The sequence below is a fragment of the Gadus chalcogrammus genome, chromosome 1 (genome assembly GCF_026213295.1).
Source record: "Gadus chalcogrammus isolate NIFS_2021 chromosome 1, NIFS_Gcha_1.0, whole genome shotgun sequence".
Lineage (NCBI taxonomy): Eukaryota > Metazoa > Chordata > Actinopteri > Gadiformes > Gadidae > Gadus > Gadus chalcogrammus.
Window position 1 is genome coordinate 6017611 of NC_079412.1, and position 20413 is coordinate 6038023.

At 41.4% G+C, this 20413-nt stretch overlaps 1 protein-coding gene across 1 annotated transcript in view; it reads right to left on the reverse strand.

The window, feature by feature from the left end:
* The window catches only part of srpk1b (SRSF protein kinase 1b), a 28841-nt gene that overhangs the window by 7441 nt on the left and 987 nt on the right, over nucleotides 1-20413 (reverse strand). The window contains exons 3-7 of the mRNA XM_056582492.1: nucleotides 2319-2446; nucleotides 2098-2206; nucleotides 1923-2010; nucleotides 1308-1395; nucleotides 201-307 (exon numbers count right to left, since the gene is read on the reverse strand). Of these exons, the coding sequence (XP_056438467.1) occupies nucleotides 201-307; nucleotides 1308-1395; nucleotides 1923-2010; nucleotides 2098-2206; nucleotides 2319-2446 (520 nt within the window). The remainder of the gene's footprint in view (nucleotides 1-200; nucleotides 308-1307; nucleotides 1396-1922; nucleotides 2011-2097; nucleotides 2207-2318; nucleotides 2447-20413) is intronic.

The following is a 20413-nucleotide window of genomic DNA, read 5'->3' on the forward strand; positions in this document are numbered from 1 at the left end:
ACTTCTCCCTTCTTGTCTTACGAAGATGTCTTATGGAAATGTCCATGACAACATCTACGCCAAAATATCCAACATCACACCCTAATCCAAGTGTCAAGCATTTTCAATTTCTAAGGGGAATGGAATTCCCCCAGGTGTCCTGAAGTCAGGTAACCTCAGTTCCTGCCAAGCCTGCTAGTTGGGTGGGAAACAAGTGGTACCTGTCGTATGATGGTCTTGACGCAGGGCAGAGGCAGGCCCTGGTAGTTGGACTTGATGATCCACTTGAGCAGGTGGTGTCCGAGCACCTCGAACACCATGCACACATCTGGCAACACGGGGGTCAAGGACAACGGCAGTCTTTCAAACAAAGGGTTTTAGTTTGCCCTCAAGATGCTGATGTGGGCAAGTTAAATCCCGATTGGATCCCAGTCTGCTGTACAATGTTTTACCTTCCCATTGAAAGCATACTACAAAACAGCTTGAACAGTTTTCTGATAACATGCCTTGTGTCAATGCAATTTATATTTCTATTTACAAATATTACAAGAATATCATTCTGCATTTATCTTTTTATCGTTTGTTTTTAATCCCTTTCTATTGCTGGTGGTTAATGCACTGTGATTGAGGCAGTGGTAGCTGTACTATAATTATCCTGATGTAGGTTCAATCCTTTCTTCTGTTGCGCTTACCAATTAGACGACAAATGAGAACATGATTGATCTCCCCCCACCTCAACCAGTCGAGAAAAGACCCAACGCAAGAATAGGGACTACTTAGTGTCAACATGGTGGTAAGATGACACCACCATACTATGGAACACGTCTTCTAGAAAGACATCAGGCTATCTGAGGCACCGATGTTCAAACAAGAGAAACAGTGTGTAATTAGATGCAGCTGCAACAGATATCGGGTCCAAAATAGCAATGGTCGGGAGGCGATTGACCAGCTGTCCGTGTGGGTCATACCAAAGAACACTTCCATCATAGCAATTAATCAAAAGGTTTAAGCTAGAGGTACCAGTGTTTTTCATGATTTTTGGACATACTGAATTTGCAGTTTGCCCTAGAATAGGTGTAATCAGTCTGTCCGAGCCATCACCGACAGGAGAAAATAATGGAATGACATCTTTCAATTATAGATCACAACTACATCTTTCCCTCTTGTGTCAAGAGAGAAGCCTCCCCAACAGTCATGTCTTCATTTCCACAACGAGAGTTCTCATAAAGGGATTGGAAAGTATTCACAGCAAGATGGCTGGAAAGGAAAGAGATCACTAAGATGCATTAGGTGTGATTATGTTCTGGTTTTCTTTTTGCAAAGGATACGAGTGCCGTTCATTCCGGATATTTTGAAGTCATCAAGCAGCTGGACCACTTTCTCCCTGCTGGGGTCACTGGGATCCGTGTCTCTGACCTACGACACACAAACAAACACACAAAACAAATGAAAAAAGGAGCATTGAACCCAAAAATGGTTTTGTCTTGTTTGAAACTTAGAAATACGTCTCATGTGATCTTCAACATTGTGATCTACGCCTATTTGTAACCGTTACTAAAAATGGGCCGCAATTAGAGAAAAGAGGTTTAAATAAACAGGATTTGACAGACATTGCCAGTTGTTACATCAACGTAATGCAAAGTGACACCGATAAGCGATGGCGAACTATTTGAGTATCGATATTGCGCGAGAATAAGCGATGGCGAACACATCCATGTGTGTATGGATGTGTTGAGGTCCATCCGGGCAGCGTTGATACTGAATATGTCCAAGAGGGGGCTAAACTACCCAGACACTTTTAGCACAACAACCCAGCGCTCTAGCCCAAAACATGTTTTGCCTCATGGCATTGGAATCTGAGGTTTCACAGGGGTTTCTCTTATACTTAAAAAGCACCAGAATATAGATATAGAACGTATCCAAGAGCTAGTGTGTTGATTTACAGATTTCAACAGCTTGATCTCGTCCAAGGCTGTCTCTGTATAGTGTTCCGCGCTCTTCACCACCTTCATCGCCACGAAGCGCTTCCCCCTGAGAAACACAGACACACACACCATGAAAAAATGACAACAACTAGAACTCCCCTAGACTTGTATGACTTGTTGTGAGTCAACTCACTGGATGTCCCAGGCCAACCACACCGTCGAGAAGTGTCCCCAGCCCAGCTTACGGATCACATGGTATCTACCGTTAAACAGATCCCCGATCTTTACGTGATGATATCCACCTGACACACAAACAACAAACAGAATGTCAACAAAGGTGTTTGTGCATTTCTGTTCATGTATGCCTGCAAGGGCCCGGGTAGATGTGTGTGTGAGGAGATGAAGGCCATTCACCCCGGCAGTAGTCGTTGGGGTCCTCCTGCTCCTCTTCGTCTGAGCCCAGGATCTCCTCATCCTGCTCTGGGAGGGGAGAGTCTGCCTGCCCTGGCTGAGATCCCCCTCCACGACCATGAGGCTCTGGCCTAGTGGGAGAAGAACACAGAGCAAGACAGAGAGGGAGACGGACACAGAGATGGAATCAAGGTTAATTTGGTTCAGTAATGGTTAAAAGAAGTGACTGCCAATTGGTAGAGCGGGACAATAATTCTGACCGTATTATATTGTCATTAAATTAAGATAATGACTTATCTTGATAGTATAGTTAGATAGTTGTAGCCTAAATTAATTACGATAATATACGCCTTTTAAATGGTCTTAAATCTTGAATTGTAATACTTTAGCATGATCGTCAATTTCCCCACGTTTTTTTAATAAATGTTTTGTGTCGCCCAGCCCTAAAGATAGATGAAAGGATGAAGAGCTTTCACTTGAGATGCTATTCTCTCTTCAAATCACAAAAAGGGATATTGTTTCTTCTTTAGAATCCACTTTTCGATTTAGTACCAAACTTGACCTTTGACAGGGAGGCTCGGTCCAGTATTCAACAAGAATGGAGGAACAAAAAGAGATTACAAATCACTGGAATATGTATTGCTATATGTGGAAGGACCCCCCTCAGAGATGTAGCATCTCATTCAACAAAACAACACTACACTAAGCCCATGGCCACGTGCACCCCCAAGCAAAGCATCCAGTGTGTGACTGTGTGTCCCAACATCATACACTAACCACCTGGTTCAATGCAACGGGAAAACACTTAAATGAACATCATACACTAGCCACCTGGTTCAATGCAACGGGAAAATACTTCAATGAACATCATACACTAACCACCTGGTTCAATGCAACGGGAAAATACTTAAATGAACATCATACACTAACTAACCACCTGGTTCAATGCAACGGGAAAACACTTAGATAAACATCATAGGGCTGCATGATTATGGAAAAAATCCTAATCATAATTATTTTGGTCAACATTGAAATCACGATTATTCAAACAATTATTATTGAGTTTGAAAACATGTATTTATTCAGCATGTCTCTCCCAAAAACACTAACTGAGAACTTTGAAATTTCACCTAAGAAAATACACAAAATGGTCAAAAAGAAAATGTTCAAAGCTAAAATAATGTAAAAATATGTATCCAGCTGTTCTGCACTTTCTATAAAACATTCATAAAAAAATAAAAAGATATTGATTATATTAGTGCTGTGATCGTTTGACGCTAAAATCGAAATCGAGATTGAAATTCGATTAATCGCCCATCCCTACATCATACACTAACCACCTGGTTCAATCCAATGGGAAAATACTTAGATAAACATCATCCATAAACCAAATAGTTCAATCCAATGGGAAAATACTTAGATAAACATCATACATTAACCAAATGGTACAATCCTCCTACACAACAGCTCCCTGGAAAATACAGGGGAGACCACAAGTATAGTTTAAGGAAAAACTCGCAAGCAAGCAAGGTAGAAAAGAAAGGCTAAACACAAATGCTAAATCAGTCACACAAACAAACTATACTGTAGAGCCCTGTCTCACACAGTGGTGCTCTCCGTGGTGCTGGAAACACAAAACAATACCCTTCTGAACTGCAGGTACTGCAGAGTTTCAAGCATTTCAGATAGCCTGCAATAGCTTTAATGAAAAACAAATAGCATAGGAACTAGTTGCATAATACAGGGGACCGTAAACGCATGATGCATTGCCATAAACAACGATTTTAAGAGGTATTGATTTACAGGGCTCACGACTATCAGTCTACTGATGGCACTGGTGCCACTTTTTAGTTTGGTGACACTAACACATTTGCTCACACCAATTTTTTCGCCGCCTTATCGCAGCATTGGCATGTCCTTTGACACAAACCATCAATCTGTGAACATTCATTTGAAAATACTAACTTATAATTTTATAATTCTTTTATTGCTTAGGGTTTTCTTTATTTTACCGCCAGGGCCTTGACATCTCTTTCACAAACTAACTATTTGCACTCCTGTATATTACCTGCCTGTTATCAATACAGACATTTTTTCAGTTATTGACTACAGTTAGGATTAACTTAAGGTGATTGGTTATCCAGAATAACACGCGTGTATTTGTTCTCCAGCTCCTTTCTTGAAAAGCACTAATGCGGTACAACTCACAAACTTTGCAGCGTACAAACCAGCGCAGGGCTCCAGACTGCGAACAAATGGTTGCAGTTTACAACCAAAATGTGAGAATGTGCGACTGAATTTTACATCTGGTCGCACATGTGAAGGATAGGGAATGGCCACTGTTAGTGGCTAATGTGTGAAGGGGGAGGGTCCTAGAGATTAAATATCGAGCGTGCGTAAACGTCTCTGTGAGCAAACTATTGACTTGTTCTTCGGACCTGCGGCGAGTGTGCCAGTGCAAGAGTCCTGCACTGGTCTTATTTTGCAAACCCGCCCTTGCCTGTACCTGCAATTCTTAAGATCGCATCCGACCCGTGTTCCCACAGTAGCGCAAATTACATTCCGCACCCGACCCGCTATAAATTCATATTTTCGGAAAATTAGACACATTAGATGGAACGCCGGGGAATTCGACTATGTGGTGCTTGGCCTGGTGCTTTAGATTGCTGTGCAAATAAAGCACATCATCCACTGTTGACTGTTTTAGTTGACTCCTCCGCTCCTGAATAACATCCAGCACCGGAGAAGACTCGCTCGCAATCGCAAAACCAGCGGTACCCAACCCCGGTCAGGACTTCATGTGCCATAAAGGGCTTTTCACACGGGAGGCGTTTGTCGCGCCTGCTGCATTCTCAATGGAGAGGCGAGCGGGCAGAGAGAAGCGGCATGACGAGCGGGCGCACTCCCGTGAAACTGCCACTTCCGTGCTCGACAAACGCATGCACGCACACGTGGAAATAGTTGGTATAGATGAGAATCACAATAAAATGTGACACTGAATTTGAAACCACACGAATTTGTAATTTCCGCATCTATTATCAAAATATGTATTAGTAATACAGAGAAAAAAAGAGAAAATCACATTGGCATGTTGTGCCCCTAAAATTTCTGGTTGTGCCCTTAAAATGTTCAGTTAGGGGCCAGAGTGATCCTAGTGAAAAAGGTTAGTCGGGTGCCCTGCAGCCTTTTAGGCGTTTTGTTTTCCAATGTAATGCGCTCACATAGGGCTGGGCGATATATCGAATATATGCGATGTATCGCGAGATGTTCTCCAGGGGATGTATACAATGCCCATATCGCGAACATCGAATATAAATTGGGGCGCAATGTTTCTTTTTGCCGCCGCCGGCATACTCGTGCTTTCACGCGACGGGGCGACAAGATCTCATACAAAGTGAACGTAGAGACGCGTATCTGCCAATCAGCGTTCAACAGCGTGGCCACTGAGTGACATGTGTAACGTAACAGCCAACCAGCGTTCAACCGTCAAACTCGGTGCAGTGCAGTCCGGGGTGAACTGCAGCACGGAGGAGAAAGTGATTGTTGCCGTTTGCGACTCCCGGAGCTCTATATATAATAATATATAATACAATATAATATAATTGGTTATATAATATCACGGATAAAAGCTCTGTGCGCATCCTGATGGCCGTAGCGTGGGGAGCTCTCATAGGGATTGGGCTTCTCGGGTTTTTTTAACGCACAGCGTTCCCTTCTCTCGCTATTTCCGGTGGCTCTCTAAACTCACTCCCCCCGCCCATTGCGAGTCCACGAGATTCTCATGGACGCGCGTGTGTGACGTAGTCTGGAAGGCGCGCTGCTGTAGGTGCGTGTACCTCCGACCGGTGAGTGAGAACAGCCAGAAAGAGAAAAAAGGATGGAAACTGAGGATTTGGTTTCGAAAAAGAATAGCACTGGATCCTTCGTCTGGCAGTGTATATATAATAATTATTATTCAAACTGTTAATAAATAATTAACGGTTTGAATAAATGCTGTGTTGGTAAATCTAACTTGCTGTGATTTTCCTTTTCTTATGTGCAAGTTCTAAATTGTTCCAATAGAAAGCACTGATGAGTTTAAACAATATGTTGTTTCATGTAATCTACATGCAGACTTATGTTTCAGTAATACTAGAATTATTACTGACGTAACATTATGCCAGACATGGTTGAATCGAGCATTTATGATGTGCTTTAGAGGAGATTCAAAATATATCGAGATATATATCGTGTATCGAGATATAGTAAAAAAATATCGAGATATTCATTTTGGCCCATATCGCCCAGCCCTACGCTCACACAATATAGCACACTACAGCATCCAGCACTGCTCAAAACCATCATACCCACACAGTACCCACACAAATATAGAACAATTTTGTGATTGCTGACTTTATTGAGAAGGCGTGGGCTATTTATATTTAGTGGGTTTATCCGGTGCCGGGCGGATGTATTGTAGTGTTGTCACGATAAGGGGCGGATGGTGTATAGGAGGTGACGCACTACAAACGGGGAGAAAGAGGGATATTTTTTCAAACCATTTCTATCACAGACATAGGAACTGTCAATGTCCAATCAAATTCAAGACGTTAGTGATGCGCGGGTCAGGATTTTTTTTAACACCCGCCCCAACCCAACCCGTAAGGAGATCTGAACCGCCCAGCCCGCAAAAATATGCGCCGATAATGACCCGAACCCGAGAAAAAAACCCAAAAAATAAAAATGAATGCAGGCATTAAGGGTTGTTCTGAATGAGCTTGTGTGGAGGAAGGCTTGTTAGGCTGTGGAGCCGACCCACGGCATGAATGCCGAAGTAGGTTCGATGTACCTGTTTTATGCCCGTCGTATTTGTATAGCATCTCACACTCAAAGCAGACAACGTAGTCTGTAACGGTGTCATCGGACAAGACAACACTTCCAAATTTTTCCTAAACCTTGCTTTTTTGGCCCACCTTCGTCACAACCTTTGCATCGCCCTATTTTAACTTTTCTATAATCAAGTTAGCCATGTCTTCATCAGAGATCTTTAAGAGGTTTTGCCGGTGTAAACAACTACGGATACCATACAGGGAATAACAATTCGATTAAGCAGGCTGCCCCCTGGTGGTCGTTGATTGAGAATTAGTGATTTCAGACTTTGACCCAAACCCGCCCGCAACCGCAATATTTTATAAATATCAAACCCAAACCCACCCGACCCCGTTCCCCGTGATCCGTACGGATCAACCCTCACGGTTCGGGACGCAAGTGATCCGCGGATCGGCTGATAAAAAAAAAGTTGTGCGTTCACGTAATCAGCGCATGTTTAAAGGACAATTCCGGTATTAACGACATCAAGTATCGTAGCGAAACACAGTTTCTGTTGCCTTTATTTTGCGTTCCATAATCCCATTGAAACGGAAACCGGAAATGGTTATATTTGGTTGTAGTCTTTTCGCTCGGTTCTCCGGATCAACAGTAGGGCTAGAACCGAGTGAAAAGACTACAACCAACCTCCCATATTTGATTTAGCATATTTCACAGATTTGAGATTAATTGTGGAGTACACCATTTTTGTTTATGGAGTTGCCATCTAGTGGACACAAGAAGGATCTCTGTATGAGTTAATCATCTAAAAACAAATTGATACCGTCTTGCTTAATGCACCTATTGAATGGGTCACCTTAATCACTATTAGAAAAAAAAGCCACACCTGAGATTTTTTAAGGAGCCGAGCCCCCACTGGTCATCACAATACTGGATTTAACCCTAACCCATATGTGGATAACATCTCCACCAGAAATAATAATCAGTAGGTCATTATAGTTGGTAGCCCTATAGTACTATGATACACAAACGGGTAGATATCTTGAGAACCCATTGTACAATTTTGGCAAATATAATTCGTTGAATTTGTCTATTTCCTGAGAAAACTTCTTAGTCATTGATTGTAAACACCATGTTTAGTGACAAAATTGGGCCCAGACACTGGGCCCAATTATCTGTTTATGCTGGTTAGATGCAAACAAACTCAACCCATTTGGGAGGAACACAGGCTGGAAATCATATTAGCCTAAGCCAAAGTACTTCTAAACAGCACTCCTGCCGTTTTCCTTCTTTACCAAACTGGTCGCGGAGGCACTGCACCTGACATGCTAGCTTTGTTGGCTAACTTTAGGCTAATACCATCACACAGTGCATCGAGACTAGGGCCAAATCACTGCAAGAGACCGTGAGTGAATGACAGGAGGCGGGCCCAAGAGGCGCTGTAGCGATGTGTGACGAAAACAGAAGAAAGCGAGAAAGCGCAGCTGGTATTTGAGTATCGATATTGCAGAGAAAGATTATCGAAACCGTTAAAAAAAATTCAGCATCAATATTATTATTATCGAAAAATTTATATTTTTGACAACACTATTGTATTGTATAATGCATTGTGATGGTGTAGTTATATCAGTGCCTTATAATCCTGTGTGGGATGGGCCACTTGGGTGGCATGACACGAAAATAAACATCACCAAGATTTAATACAAGTAAAACATTAACAAGGTAAGCCCAGATCTAGTGTATGCAACACATTGAACAGTTATGAATAAATCTTTTCCTGTGTGACTCAGTCATACTGACGTACTGCTTCACCAGAAAAGGTCTGGGATCAGTCGCTACTGCGTTGCTAGGAGGGAAGGAGAGAGAGAAAGACGAGGAGAGAGAGAGGCAGTCAAAGATGCAGGTTAACGAGAGTTCGAGAGTGTGTCTACTCTTTTCTCACACTGGACCGGACATGGTTGAACCTAATTTCAGCACTGCTCGCCCCCACACATTGCTCACGAACACCCAGCATGTACCAAGACAAACCACCAACATTAAAATAACATTAGTACATTCGCTCTTTGCAGTATCATCTCAAGTAGTCATGAGATGACACTGCAGGACCTTGTGGATATGAAAGGAGAACGCAATGTACGTGTGCCATCAGTTTTTTTGACATAAACTGAGGTATTTGTTCATCCTTTTATATCCGGCCATTGGTTGCGTTTGAATAAAGCATATCCATATTGGAAGGACTAGAGAGGAGACATTCCCTCTCAACACAAACATTACACTTCTTACACATTACATCAACAATCAAGCTTCAATGTCTCCCAAAGAATGCTTGTTGCATTAAGAGACCCCAGCATACGGGTACAGCGAGACCCACTAAGAGACACATGCACACTCCGAATGCCTACCTGTGAGATGCGCGGATGCCCATACGTTGGTGCACAGAGAGGACAGAGGGGGGCGTCGATAGCCCGCCCCACAGGGTGTCCAGCAAGAGAGGAAAGACGAGTTTAGAGGATCAGAGGAGGGACTAGAAATCGAGAGAGAAGTGGCACAAGGGAAGCGAAGTCTGCCAATCGGTGCTCAGGAGTTAATGCCAGAGATTTCATTTTTTGGGGGGGAGGGGGTCGGGGGCTACAGAGCCAAAATCAGCAAAGGACAGAGTAAAAAAAAAGAACATAAATTGGAAGATGAAGGATGGAGAGAATAAGAAAGATTCAAAATGGAGATGAGCGGAGAAGAAAATAACGGAGATTAAGAGGCTCTGCCGCAGGCAGATAGCTGGAGCGCAGGACAGACACCACTGCTCGCTCTCTCTCTGGTTCACATGCACTCTCTCCCTCCCTCGTTCACCGGCCCCCCGTTTGACCGAGAACTCTCCTTGGCTGTCGTCAATTGCCAGGCCCCTCCCCTTTACCTCAGAACTGGGGAATGATTGGATGATGCATTCCAGCACTGCATTGCAGGTGGAGGACAACAGCAGTACTGCTGTTCATCTCAAGACCCAAACAAAACCTAACCGATTCCACCTTTTTTCACGGCTGATTTTCCAAAAAAGCTCTGTTGTTGACAGTTCATCCTCCGACTCATGCAGAAGATTACCTCACAGGGCTGTTTCCTGCCAATTAAATAACCTAGGAACCGTCATTAATAGGCACTTAACACATGTGGTGAAGGAGACAGGGAGTAAGACAAAACAAGATAGGTAACTCAATTTAGAATAAAATGACCCAACAAATTATTCAGTTCCACTTATTATATCCACATAAATTATGTATCTTTCTTTTTCATGATTATAAAAATATTATACAATGCTTGATGCTGCCAAGTGGCAAATCACTTGGATCTGTATAACAAAAACATATCACCTACTACAACATTCAATTACACAATGCTGAGTTGCAATGTTTTGGAATCTGGTATTAGTTGGTTAAGGAATTTCTTACTTTTAAAAGATACATTTCAATTGACTTTTTTATGCCACTAAAACCCTATTTAAGCTCATAATAATTAATCGAACACTCAACAATTAACTTCCCCCTGAGAATAATTTACATGCATCATTAATAAGCTGCATAATAAAGGACTAAAGTGTATGTACTATGGTCTCATTTGAAAATTCAGAGATAATCAACTAGTGATTTAGTGCTCAATGAGCAAGTTTTTCTTTGACCGTTGACTGCTGACTGATTTCCCTATAAACAAAAATGCACTTGCTGAAAAACCCAAGACTGCTTTCTTTTATTGAACTATTTCCGCTCGAAGTGTCCTCTGGTTCGCTTCTACCTTCGTAGACATAAAATAGAAAACAAGGGAATCTATTTAGGTCTGAATGCGAACCCTAGTAACCATCCCAACTGGATGTGAAGCATAGACTAATAAATCCAGCAGCAAATGCCTGGACAGCAGTTGCAGGTGTCAGCCATTAGGGCTGATTGAGATAGGAGCTGATGAGGCGTACAATCACGACTCTTCAATCACAACACTACAAAACATGGCCATAGGCAGATGTCAAAAGAAAATTCACATTGCATCTCTGTACGTAATCTGCACTCTACTGGGATTATTTAAAATCCTAGGTATTCCCTTTTGTCTGTCAACATAAAGCCCGTAATTGGTTTTCAGAGTGTATAAAGTAGACCTTCAGGCTAAAATAAGATCTGACCCATCTCTGGGAGCGAGAAATAGCGAGCCCAGCAGGTTTCAGACCTCCATTATTCCAAACAAATCCTTTCTTTCCATTCTTAGACAAGACTACATTAACTGCTGTGGGTGTTGGGTAAAAGAGAGCGAGAGCAAGAAAGAAAGAATTGGAGGGAGGACAGGGAGAAGGAGCCAGAGTAGGCTGCAGATAAAGATGTGATGGGTTATGTAATCAACCGCAGTTGTAGCTGGGAGAGCACACACGACCAAAATGAAATGAGGGGGAGAAAAAACTGCAGGGAAAATATCAAGCAACATCAGCTATTTCTGTTTAATCTCCTGGGAGCGGACAGAAGCCTGTGTGTTTAGGCACTGGATGCTTTAGTAAGAGCCATAACGGAAGGGCAAACAACAACAACACAGGACAGAATCACAGGAAGCCCTCTAAGAAAAGAGGAGAACATAATACTATCCAAGCGTGAATCAGGTTACATGTATTAAAGAGGAAACGAGAACGGAATTGTTTTTTTGCAGACGAATAATTAATATTTCCCTCCTCACCGCTGCATGCTCATGTTTTCTTGTACCTGCAACCTTGTGAGGCAGCAGGAGTCGACATGTGCTGCTCCATTTAATATGGATCCGCTCATCAATAAAACAGCCCAGTAGCCTGCTGACTCGCGCAATGCATGCATGCACTTGCAGAAACACACCTTTTCCCCCCCGATAGATCACACTTCAAACATGAAGTAAAGGCTTGTACTAATACACCCAAAAGGGCATGTACTCGCATACACATAAACACAGTAGTAGTGCGCAACTCACTTGCACCTGAGGCCGCTGGCTAGCTTCACCACAGCTGTGTTGATGGAGAAGATCCAGTCCAGTAACCACATTTCCCAGGGGACACCTGGCTAGGACTATGTTGTAATGGCACTGAGCTATAAGTTAGATGAGTGCTCTTGAATAGGGTCTCAGCCCGCGTCCTCTCTGCTCCCTGATGTAGTTCTCTTTCACTGTCTTCTGGCTGAGTCCCACTCACTGTTCTGTTATCAAAACAGAGCCAATGAGGCAACATACAGTAGGAGGGAGGAGTGTGAGCGTAAAGGAGAACGAAAGACGGAGACAGGAGGAATGAGGGGAAAGAGGAGAGAGGGAATGGGAGGAGATGAGGAGCAACGCTGGGAAAGGGGAACGCTGTAGTGCACTTCACAGACCCAAAGTCGACTGCGAGTGATGCACGGAACAGTAAGAAATGTGATGCCGTTAGATGTCCGCAGAACACAGATTTGATAACAACATCTAGACTTCCGCATGGTAGTAATTGACAGATGAAATAATAGAACAAAACAGTAAGTCACTTTCATTTAGGTATTAGTGTTCTTGCGTTACTGGATTTTCTAACTTCGATATCTTGAAAGATATTCAATACCATTTTCAATACCATGGGGAAAACTTCTTTAAAAAGGCAAGGGCTATAATATGTCATCTTGGTACCAAAAGCACCAAGACTGTTGACTGCTGAAAAACACACCAGATAGCGCTGAAGAACATGTGTTCTGATTGAAGGCAATTTACCGATCTCCCCAGAAACCTTGAAACCTCCTTGATTGTAAACGGCATGTTTCATTTCAAAATTGGGCCAAGACACTGGATTATCTGTTTATGGTGGTTTTATGTGATCAAACTTAACATCTAACAAAAAGAAAAGGTAAGGACGATTTTTTGATTTAAAAAGATAAGGTGAAGTTTGTTCTTTGCTAATTGCAAGTTTTAGTCGCGGTGAATTGGTTAGGGCTAGGGTTATGGTTGGACTCATGGAATCAGTGGAGGCTCATCTTTCATATAATGTATAGTTCTCGCAGGATACATTTTTGTGAAAAAGAACGCATTTGCTGTGCATATGCATGCGTCCATCGATTTTCCATGGTAATTTCCCTCTGAGCCAAAGTACATTAAAATAATTCAGTATAGATGATTATCAAAAAATCGAAATTTATGAAAACACTATTGGTTATAGACTGAGCTTATTTGGGAGGAACACAAGCTGGAAATCAATGCAATATGAATTAGACTAATACAAGCCGACTCAGAAGTTAAACCGAAAGTATGAATAAGTTGGGTCAGGGGGACTAGTCTCACAAATCAGACTTTGGATCGATTATCTATGGTCTGACAGCAAAGCAGTTAAACTCTGGGTGTCTTTTCCTTTCTCTTCATATTTTTTTTGACCAATCATGCTGCTGGAGGCTGAGAATGATAAGCTTGGTTTGGCTATGACCATCACCGGCAATATTAGTAAATGGTGTGATGAATAGCCGGAAGGAAATTTTTCTTCGGTAGAATACTTCCTGAATGAAACATGAAACAAAGCCCAACTATACCCCTTTTAGTTTTTCTTGACAGGATTTGTGCCGTATCTACCCAGAAGTGCTGTGATAACATAAGGACTAAAGGATCCAAGATTAGGTAAGGACTAAACTGTATAGATGCACCAGATGGAAATAGTATAATTCAACAAATCAAGTATAATTGTAAAACTAATTCAGAAACCCAGAAAACCCTGATTGACAAGGGGAACAATTATGTCCATAAATACAGTCGAAGTATTACTGCAGTAGAAGTCAAATCCATTACAGCAGCTAATTTAATTGCCAATTACAAGACCAAATGGACCCCTCTTCTCTTCCATCTCCGTATCAGGGTCATTATAACTGGGCTATCATGGCAGTTAATGGCAGCTCACTCATTGTGATGGCCACTTCACGTTGATCATTCATCGATGGAACATCGATGGTTGTAGAGGAGGAAGTGAAGTGAAGCTAACTTTTAAATAACCAAGGGGTTGGGTAGCACTCGATGGGATGTGACAAGGGCTGTCAAGTTTTGGTCGGTTGGTCAATATGCACCTGTTCGGACAATCGCTTGCATTTCTTTCAAAGAAAAAAGCGCTTCTTAAAAGGTTGGGTATGGAATTCTCTTTTTTGGCAATTTTTGCAAAATTACTTGAAATCCTTATCATAACCCACTTAAAGTACTGACATGAATATTAAACAAGTCAATCCATCTGTGTAAAGGGCAGGGCTCGAAAAACTCCAGCCAATGATTTCCAGAACCACCGAGTGGCATTGGACAGTAAGTACGTCAATCAAACGGTTGTACTGCACTCCCCCTCCCCCACGCGTGACCCCTTCGTGCACGTACTCAAAGCTCGTGACCCAGAGCAAGCTTCTGTTTGTTGTTATCCTGCGGTAGCTACTGGAGCTAGCTAACTAGCTAATGGCTCACTCTCGGGCATCCGTGTTCGTGCATGATTGCACGTCCATGTACTTGGAATGGGTGGAGTCAGAGTCAGCGTTGATGGAGAGGGGGTAGGACCATTCGAGTTGTGTATTTTCAAAATCTGCTGGCGTTTCTCAAATCCCATACCCAACCTTTAAGCCATGATTTTCTGGGGCAGGAGGGACACATGCAGACTGATGCATTTTAATTATTAGTGAAATTCTATATTGTGTAATATTTTAATTATTATGAATAATAATATTCATGCTCCCTAGTTTGTTCTAATAATCGTACAGTTTAATAGACGTCAAAACAGCCAGATTAATACAACTTTGAACTTGCCCCATTTAAGGATGACAAATTGATTCACACCATGTCTAATAAGTTGTTGGTGTGGCCGTATTTAAGGCCGGTTAAGAAGGATGACCAACGTGCTGGCCTTCTAAAAACGGTAGGTTTATTATTTTACTGTTTTTTGCGACGCTCAAATTTTGTGTTTAACGGCCAATAGGATTTGAATTTGAACTCTGTACCTTGGTACTCATTGCAGCTCCATCCATTATACTGAAGACAGAACAAAATGTAGTATTGAATCTTCAGACGGGTTTTGTTTCTACTACGCAATTGTGCCCGGCAACACGCTCCATGGCTCGTGATGAGTCCCGCCATACATTGAAGCTCAGCCGTAACTGAGACAGACTCTGACCATGAGTGGATCTGAAACCCACTGAACTCCCCAAAACAGCACTTATACGACCAATAAATTCGTTGTATAAGGTGGTCGAACTTCATTCTACCAAGATGTTCTTTGGTTGACTACAACCAGGGCTGAATGATTTGGTGAAATAATCGAATTGAGATTATTTAGACCAAAATTGCGATTGCGATTTAGCATGCAATTTTACTTTTTAAAGTGTCTCATCTTCTGTATTATTCACTTTACGCAAGCAATAATTCATTCTATATAGTATGACCAGCACAACATTGGAAGCAGTCAAAATATATAAACTGCTCTTTCCTGTAGGCCAAGCTAATGTGTTGAGAGGAATTGATGCATGAATTGACATAACACCTTTAATTAACGAATGAATTGTAAAAGAAAAGCATATTCGAATCTTACCGTCATGTTTTCAATAGCTCCCGTAATAGCATATTTTGTCAGCCTGGCCAAAATATGTGTGCGATACAGTTTATCCAGTTTCTTAACAAAAGCCGTAAACTCGCCCTGGTCCCCGTGTTGAGGGGGACATCTTTCACTATGAACTCTGCTATTGCCTTAGACGTTTCGCGGTGCCGTTTTGAATCACGATCATATATACCTCTGGATAATATCCGGTCAGTGATCGCTGCCGGGTGGTATTCGGTGAACTTGACACACTGGCGAGTGTGTCAAGTTTTTTTTCCCAGTCTGAATGCAAAAACTATACGAGCCCAAGATAAGTCTGACACAATAAATAAGTCCAGTCCGTTTATCCAGTCTTTACCAAAGCCATGGTCACGTTGATCATATCCTTCCCTATTAACTCATCTATCACCAGATAAATTTCGAGTTCAGGCTTCTGCAAAATTCAGAATTGAAAATGACGTCAGAATTAGGATGTAGAATTACAATTTGAATTAAAAGGAAGTAGAATTGAAAATCAATGAAATTCAAAGAAATTCATATACTTCATTTAAGTGCAGTGAGTTAACAATGAAGCTTACTTTAGATTAAAAGTATATTCTATTAAAGAAGACTTTACTTCAACCAATTCAAAATGGAGGACATTGGTTTGAGAGCTGTTTGAAATTAGTTGGTTGAAGCTGAAGTTTCTTACAACTAATTACATACAGTACGTTCATAACGATATACTTGACAAATTGACAACTGTAATGACAGCAACATTTAAAAGTATAGTAAGCCTTAACACTCATCTTCACTAGTTAATTTGAATGAACCAATTCTAAGTACAACACCAGGAAACGACAGAGCTGTAGTACTGCAGTCTGGGGCTCCATCAAGGCTACTTCAAATTTCAAAAGGCATCTAAAAGGTATGTTTTTCAGCCTTGTCCAATTTTTATTTTGCAATCCATCTCGTGACGGTATTATGCTATTGATATAATCAGTGCAGGGGTCACCACTCAAGAGAGTGTATTACACATTACCAATTTCTTTAATAAAAACATGATGCATTACCTTATAGGGGTGTGACGAGATCTCGCGAGAAACTCGACAATATTACCCGTCGCGCTAGAAATCGGTCTCGCGAGATTTGTGAACTATCCAAACTTCTATTTGTGGCCTGTAGGGGCAGTAATGCGCCTTTTCTACGTCTAGTCTGCCAGAACCTTACGAAGGAGAAGGAAAAGAAGAAGAGGAGGAGAAGGAGGGGAAGCAGCCATAGGCAGCCAGAATGACGTCGGAAAATACCCGTATTACCGTCGAAGATGCCCCCGCCACTTTTAAATCATTTGTTTGGCAGCATTTTGGGTACCCGGCGGAAATGATGAATGGCAGTAGTGTGACTGATAAGACACGGACAATACCAAGTTGTCAGTGACATACTTGGTCAGACTCTGTTTGCACTATTTGCACTCTGTATTGACGGAGTAGAACTTTGATTTGGTTTTGCACACAATATTGTTTGTACCTGAAAAAAGAGAATTATTTAATTTATTTTACTTCAACTTTTATAAATTTTAGTTTTAGTTTCAATTTCATGAATGCAAAGAGTTATAATAAAACATTTCAAAATGCATGTGCAACTCGGTTTAATAAAAGTCTGTTGGTCCAGTCATATATTTTGTCATTGTAGTTTTCTTAAAATCTCGTCTCGTTCTCGTGAACCAAATATCGTATCTCATCTCGTGAGTGTATCGTCACACCCCTATTACCTTAGGATACTTCTTATTCTCTATAGCAACTCATTACTGTACCTGTTGCATTACTAAAGGACAAGAACCAGGGATACCGGGCCTAGACACAACTTTAACTCACGTTCACAACAGTAACATTAAAATGAATGTTCGAACTAACTCAGCCAAATATGATTACATGTAAGGTACTTTGTAAGGCGTTACCAAAGACAATGGATATTATGTGTTTAAAAGCATGCAAGCACACTTAAAACTTTTTGTAAATCAAGAGAACAAGTGCGTCAATTGTGGAATAGAATTCATTGTTTTCTTCATCTACATCCAGGGAATATTAATTTACTATTTATCCCCCCCACAGAAGAAACATCCTGAATTATTGATGGACTCTGAAACCAGCGTTCAAAGAATCTAGCAACAGCATCGTCATCATTCAGAAACACAAGGTTCTAGCAAGTGGTCGACGTCAAGTGGCACTGTCATGGTCTGTCGGTTTCCTTGTCTTGTTTTGGTGTGTTACATGTTTTACTTTGGTATCGGTCTTGTTTCTTCCCATGTCAGGTTTCCCTCCTGTATGATAACTGCTCCCTCCCCTAATGTGTTTCAGCCGTTACTCGTTGCGTGCCATGTGTTTGGTATTTAAGCCCTTGTCTTTCCTTTGTTCCTTGTCGGATCATTTTAGATTGTGGTGAGTTGTGTCCTGTGTGTTACCCGTGTTCCCGGTGTTCCCTGTGTTACCCGCGTCACCCGTGTTCCTTGCATTTTGCATTAATAAATTATCCTTTTATTGAACCGTCTGCGATTGGGTCCTACCTGCCTGCCTGCCACCCGCTAACCGTGACAGGCTCTGGTCATTACATTGCCAATGGTCTCCTCCCTCTCTCCACTGTTGACAGGATTTCAAAAACATGCTGCATTTGGCCAAACCCTCCTTCACAATGCCCTCCAGAAGAGCTCTCAGCCAGGACCGTATTCCTCAGCGCTCAGCTATTATAAAAAATCTGATTCAACTAATGGAAAAAAACCTGAGCATATTTGCCTGACGGTTGATCTATAGTCAAACCGATCAATGAGGTTGTTTTTTGGAATTTTGGTCATTTCCTAATAGATTGTGTGACAGAGTGTAGCACTGAGTTGCCAGCATTTTAATGGGAGGCATACGGCTGAAAACATTTACAAAATTGAAGTTCTTGAAAATTACATCATTGAGGAAGAAAAATCTAATTTATTGTGAGAGATAATGCCTCCAACATGATAAAAGCGTTCTGAAAGCAACTGAGAATGGCAAGTGGCAATTCAATGGCAACTCAACAAAAGAAACGGCCAGGATCTTTTCCTACATGAAAACCAATCGTCAGTCCTGCCAGCTGACCCAGCCTCATACGAGGCCCAAGTTTCTGTCGTGTTTTATTTAGCATTTTGTAAATCCATTGATTTCGGTTGGAAGACTCATTGCTCATTGCAAGGGGGGTTGGTTGTAGTCTTTTCATTCGGTTCTAGCCCTACTGTTGATACGGAGAACCGAGCGAAAAGACTACAACCAAACATAAACATGTCCGGTTCCAGTCCCGGTTTCCCTTTCAATGGGATTTACGGAACGCCAAATAAAACACGACAGAAATTGTATTTCGCTACGATACTTGATGATATTAATACCGGAATTGTCCTCTGAACATGCGCTGATCACGTGAACACACAACTTTTTTTATCAACCGATCACTGATCCGTTAGTCTATTGGAGAGAAAACCAAGGTCTTTACTCTGTCCTAGCTGAACTCGCATGTAAATATCTTGCCATGCCTGCTTCCTCTGCACCTGTTGAGAATTTTTAGTGTTGCAGGAAAGACAAGCAGACCAGAAAGGTGGAGACTCAATGAGACGTTTGAGGATCTATTTAGAATTAGATGCAATAGTGTTGCTCAGTGAGTTTTGTATCAGAATAAATTATATTTGCATTTACCATGACTTTATGTAATTTAATTACTTTAAAATTAAAATATTATCGGGTCAAAACGAATTCAATTAATTTTTGCCAAGAAGTTGCCATCATTATACATTTTGAAAAAGAAATAAATGTTTGCAGGGTTGCAAATGTATGCAAAGTTACTAGTCACATGTAATGTATTTGCATTGTTATTAAAATGATCAAACTAATCAAGTCAAAAAATTACATTGCATTGATAAAGTAATCAAAATACGGTAAAACAAATCCAATTGATAATTTATAATCTTCCTCTGAATATTTCCTCTGAATTTAATTGAATTACCATGAATTTAATTCTACTTCCTGTAATTCCAATTCTACATCCGGTGGGGCGGTGCCAATTTAATTCCTGAATTGAAGCCAATTCTAAAAATCAGAATTTTGCACAAGCCTTACGGAGTTCTATTCTGCATCTACTGCTCTCACTCGCATGTCACAAGAGTGGAGGGTAAAGTAGCATACACGTGAACCCCACATGGCCCCTTGTTTCCTATTCCGACCCTCTGATTGGTTCCATTGTGTAGCATTAAAACAAAAACTTTATTTTCTATTTTTATCGCAGCCTTTGCCCTTCGAAAAATTGCTTTCTTCTACATTGTGATATCGGTTTGAAATACCCCCACCAACAGCCCTTGTTTTTATTGTGTTTACTTATCATTTTGATTAAGCAGACTTGTACAGCAAACAGTGAATTTAGATACTTGTCATTAAGGAGCAGGCAGAGATCAGCCTCTTGCCCAATCGTACCTAAAGGTAGGTGGCGGACATGGGAATCAAACTCAGTACCTTAGACTGGGGATTGTAATTACAATCCCCAGTATTTGCAAATCAATAATACAACTCATTGCTTATTTTTTTGATTACCTATGTTATAAATATTTTACTAAATCGTAAAATAACACACACACACACACACACACACACACACACACACACACACACACACAGTTTTCAACTCTTATCATTATGCATTACACGCAATGTGATGCATTGACCATGTCAACTGCTGATCTGAAATCATTTGGCATATTCAA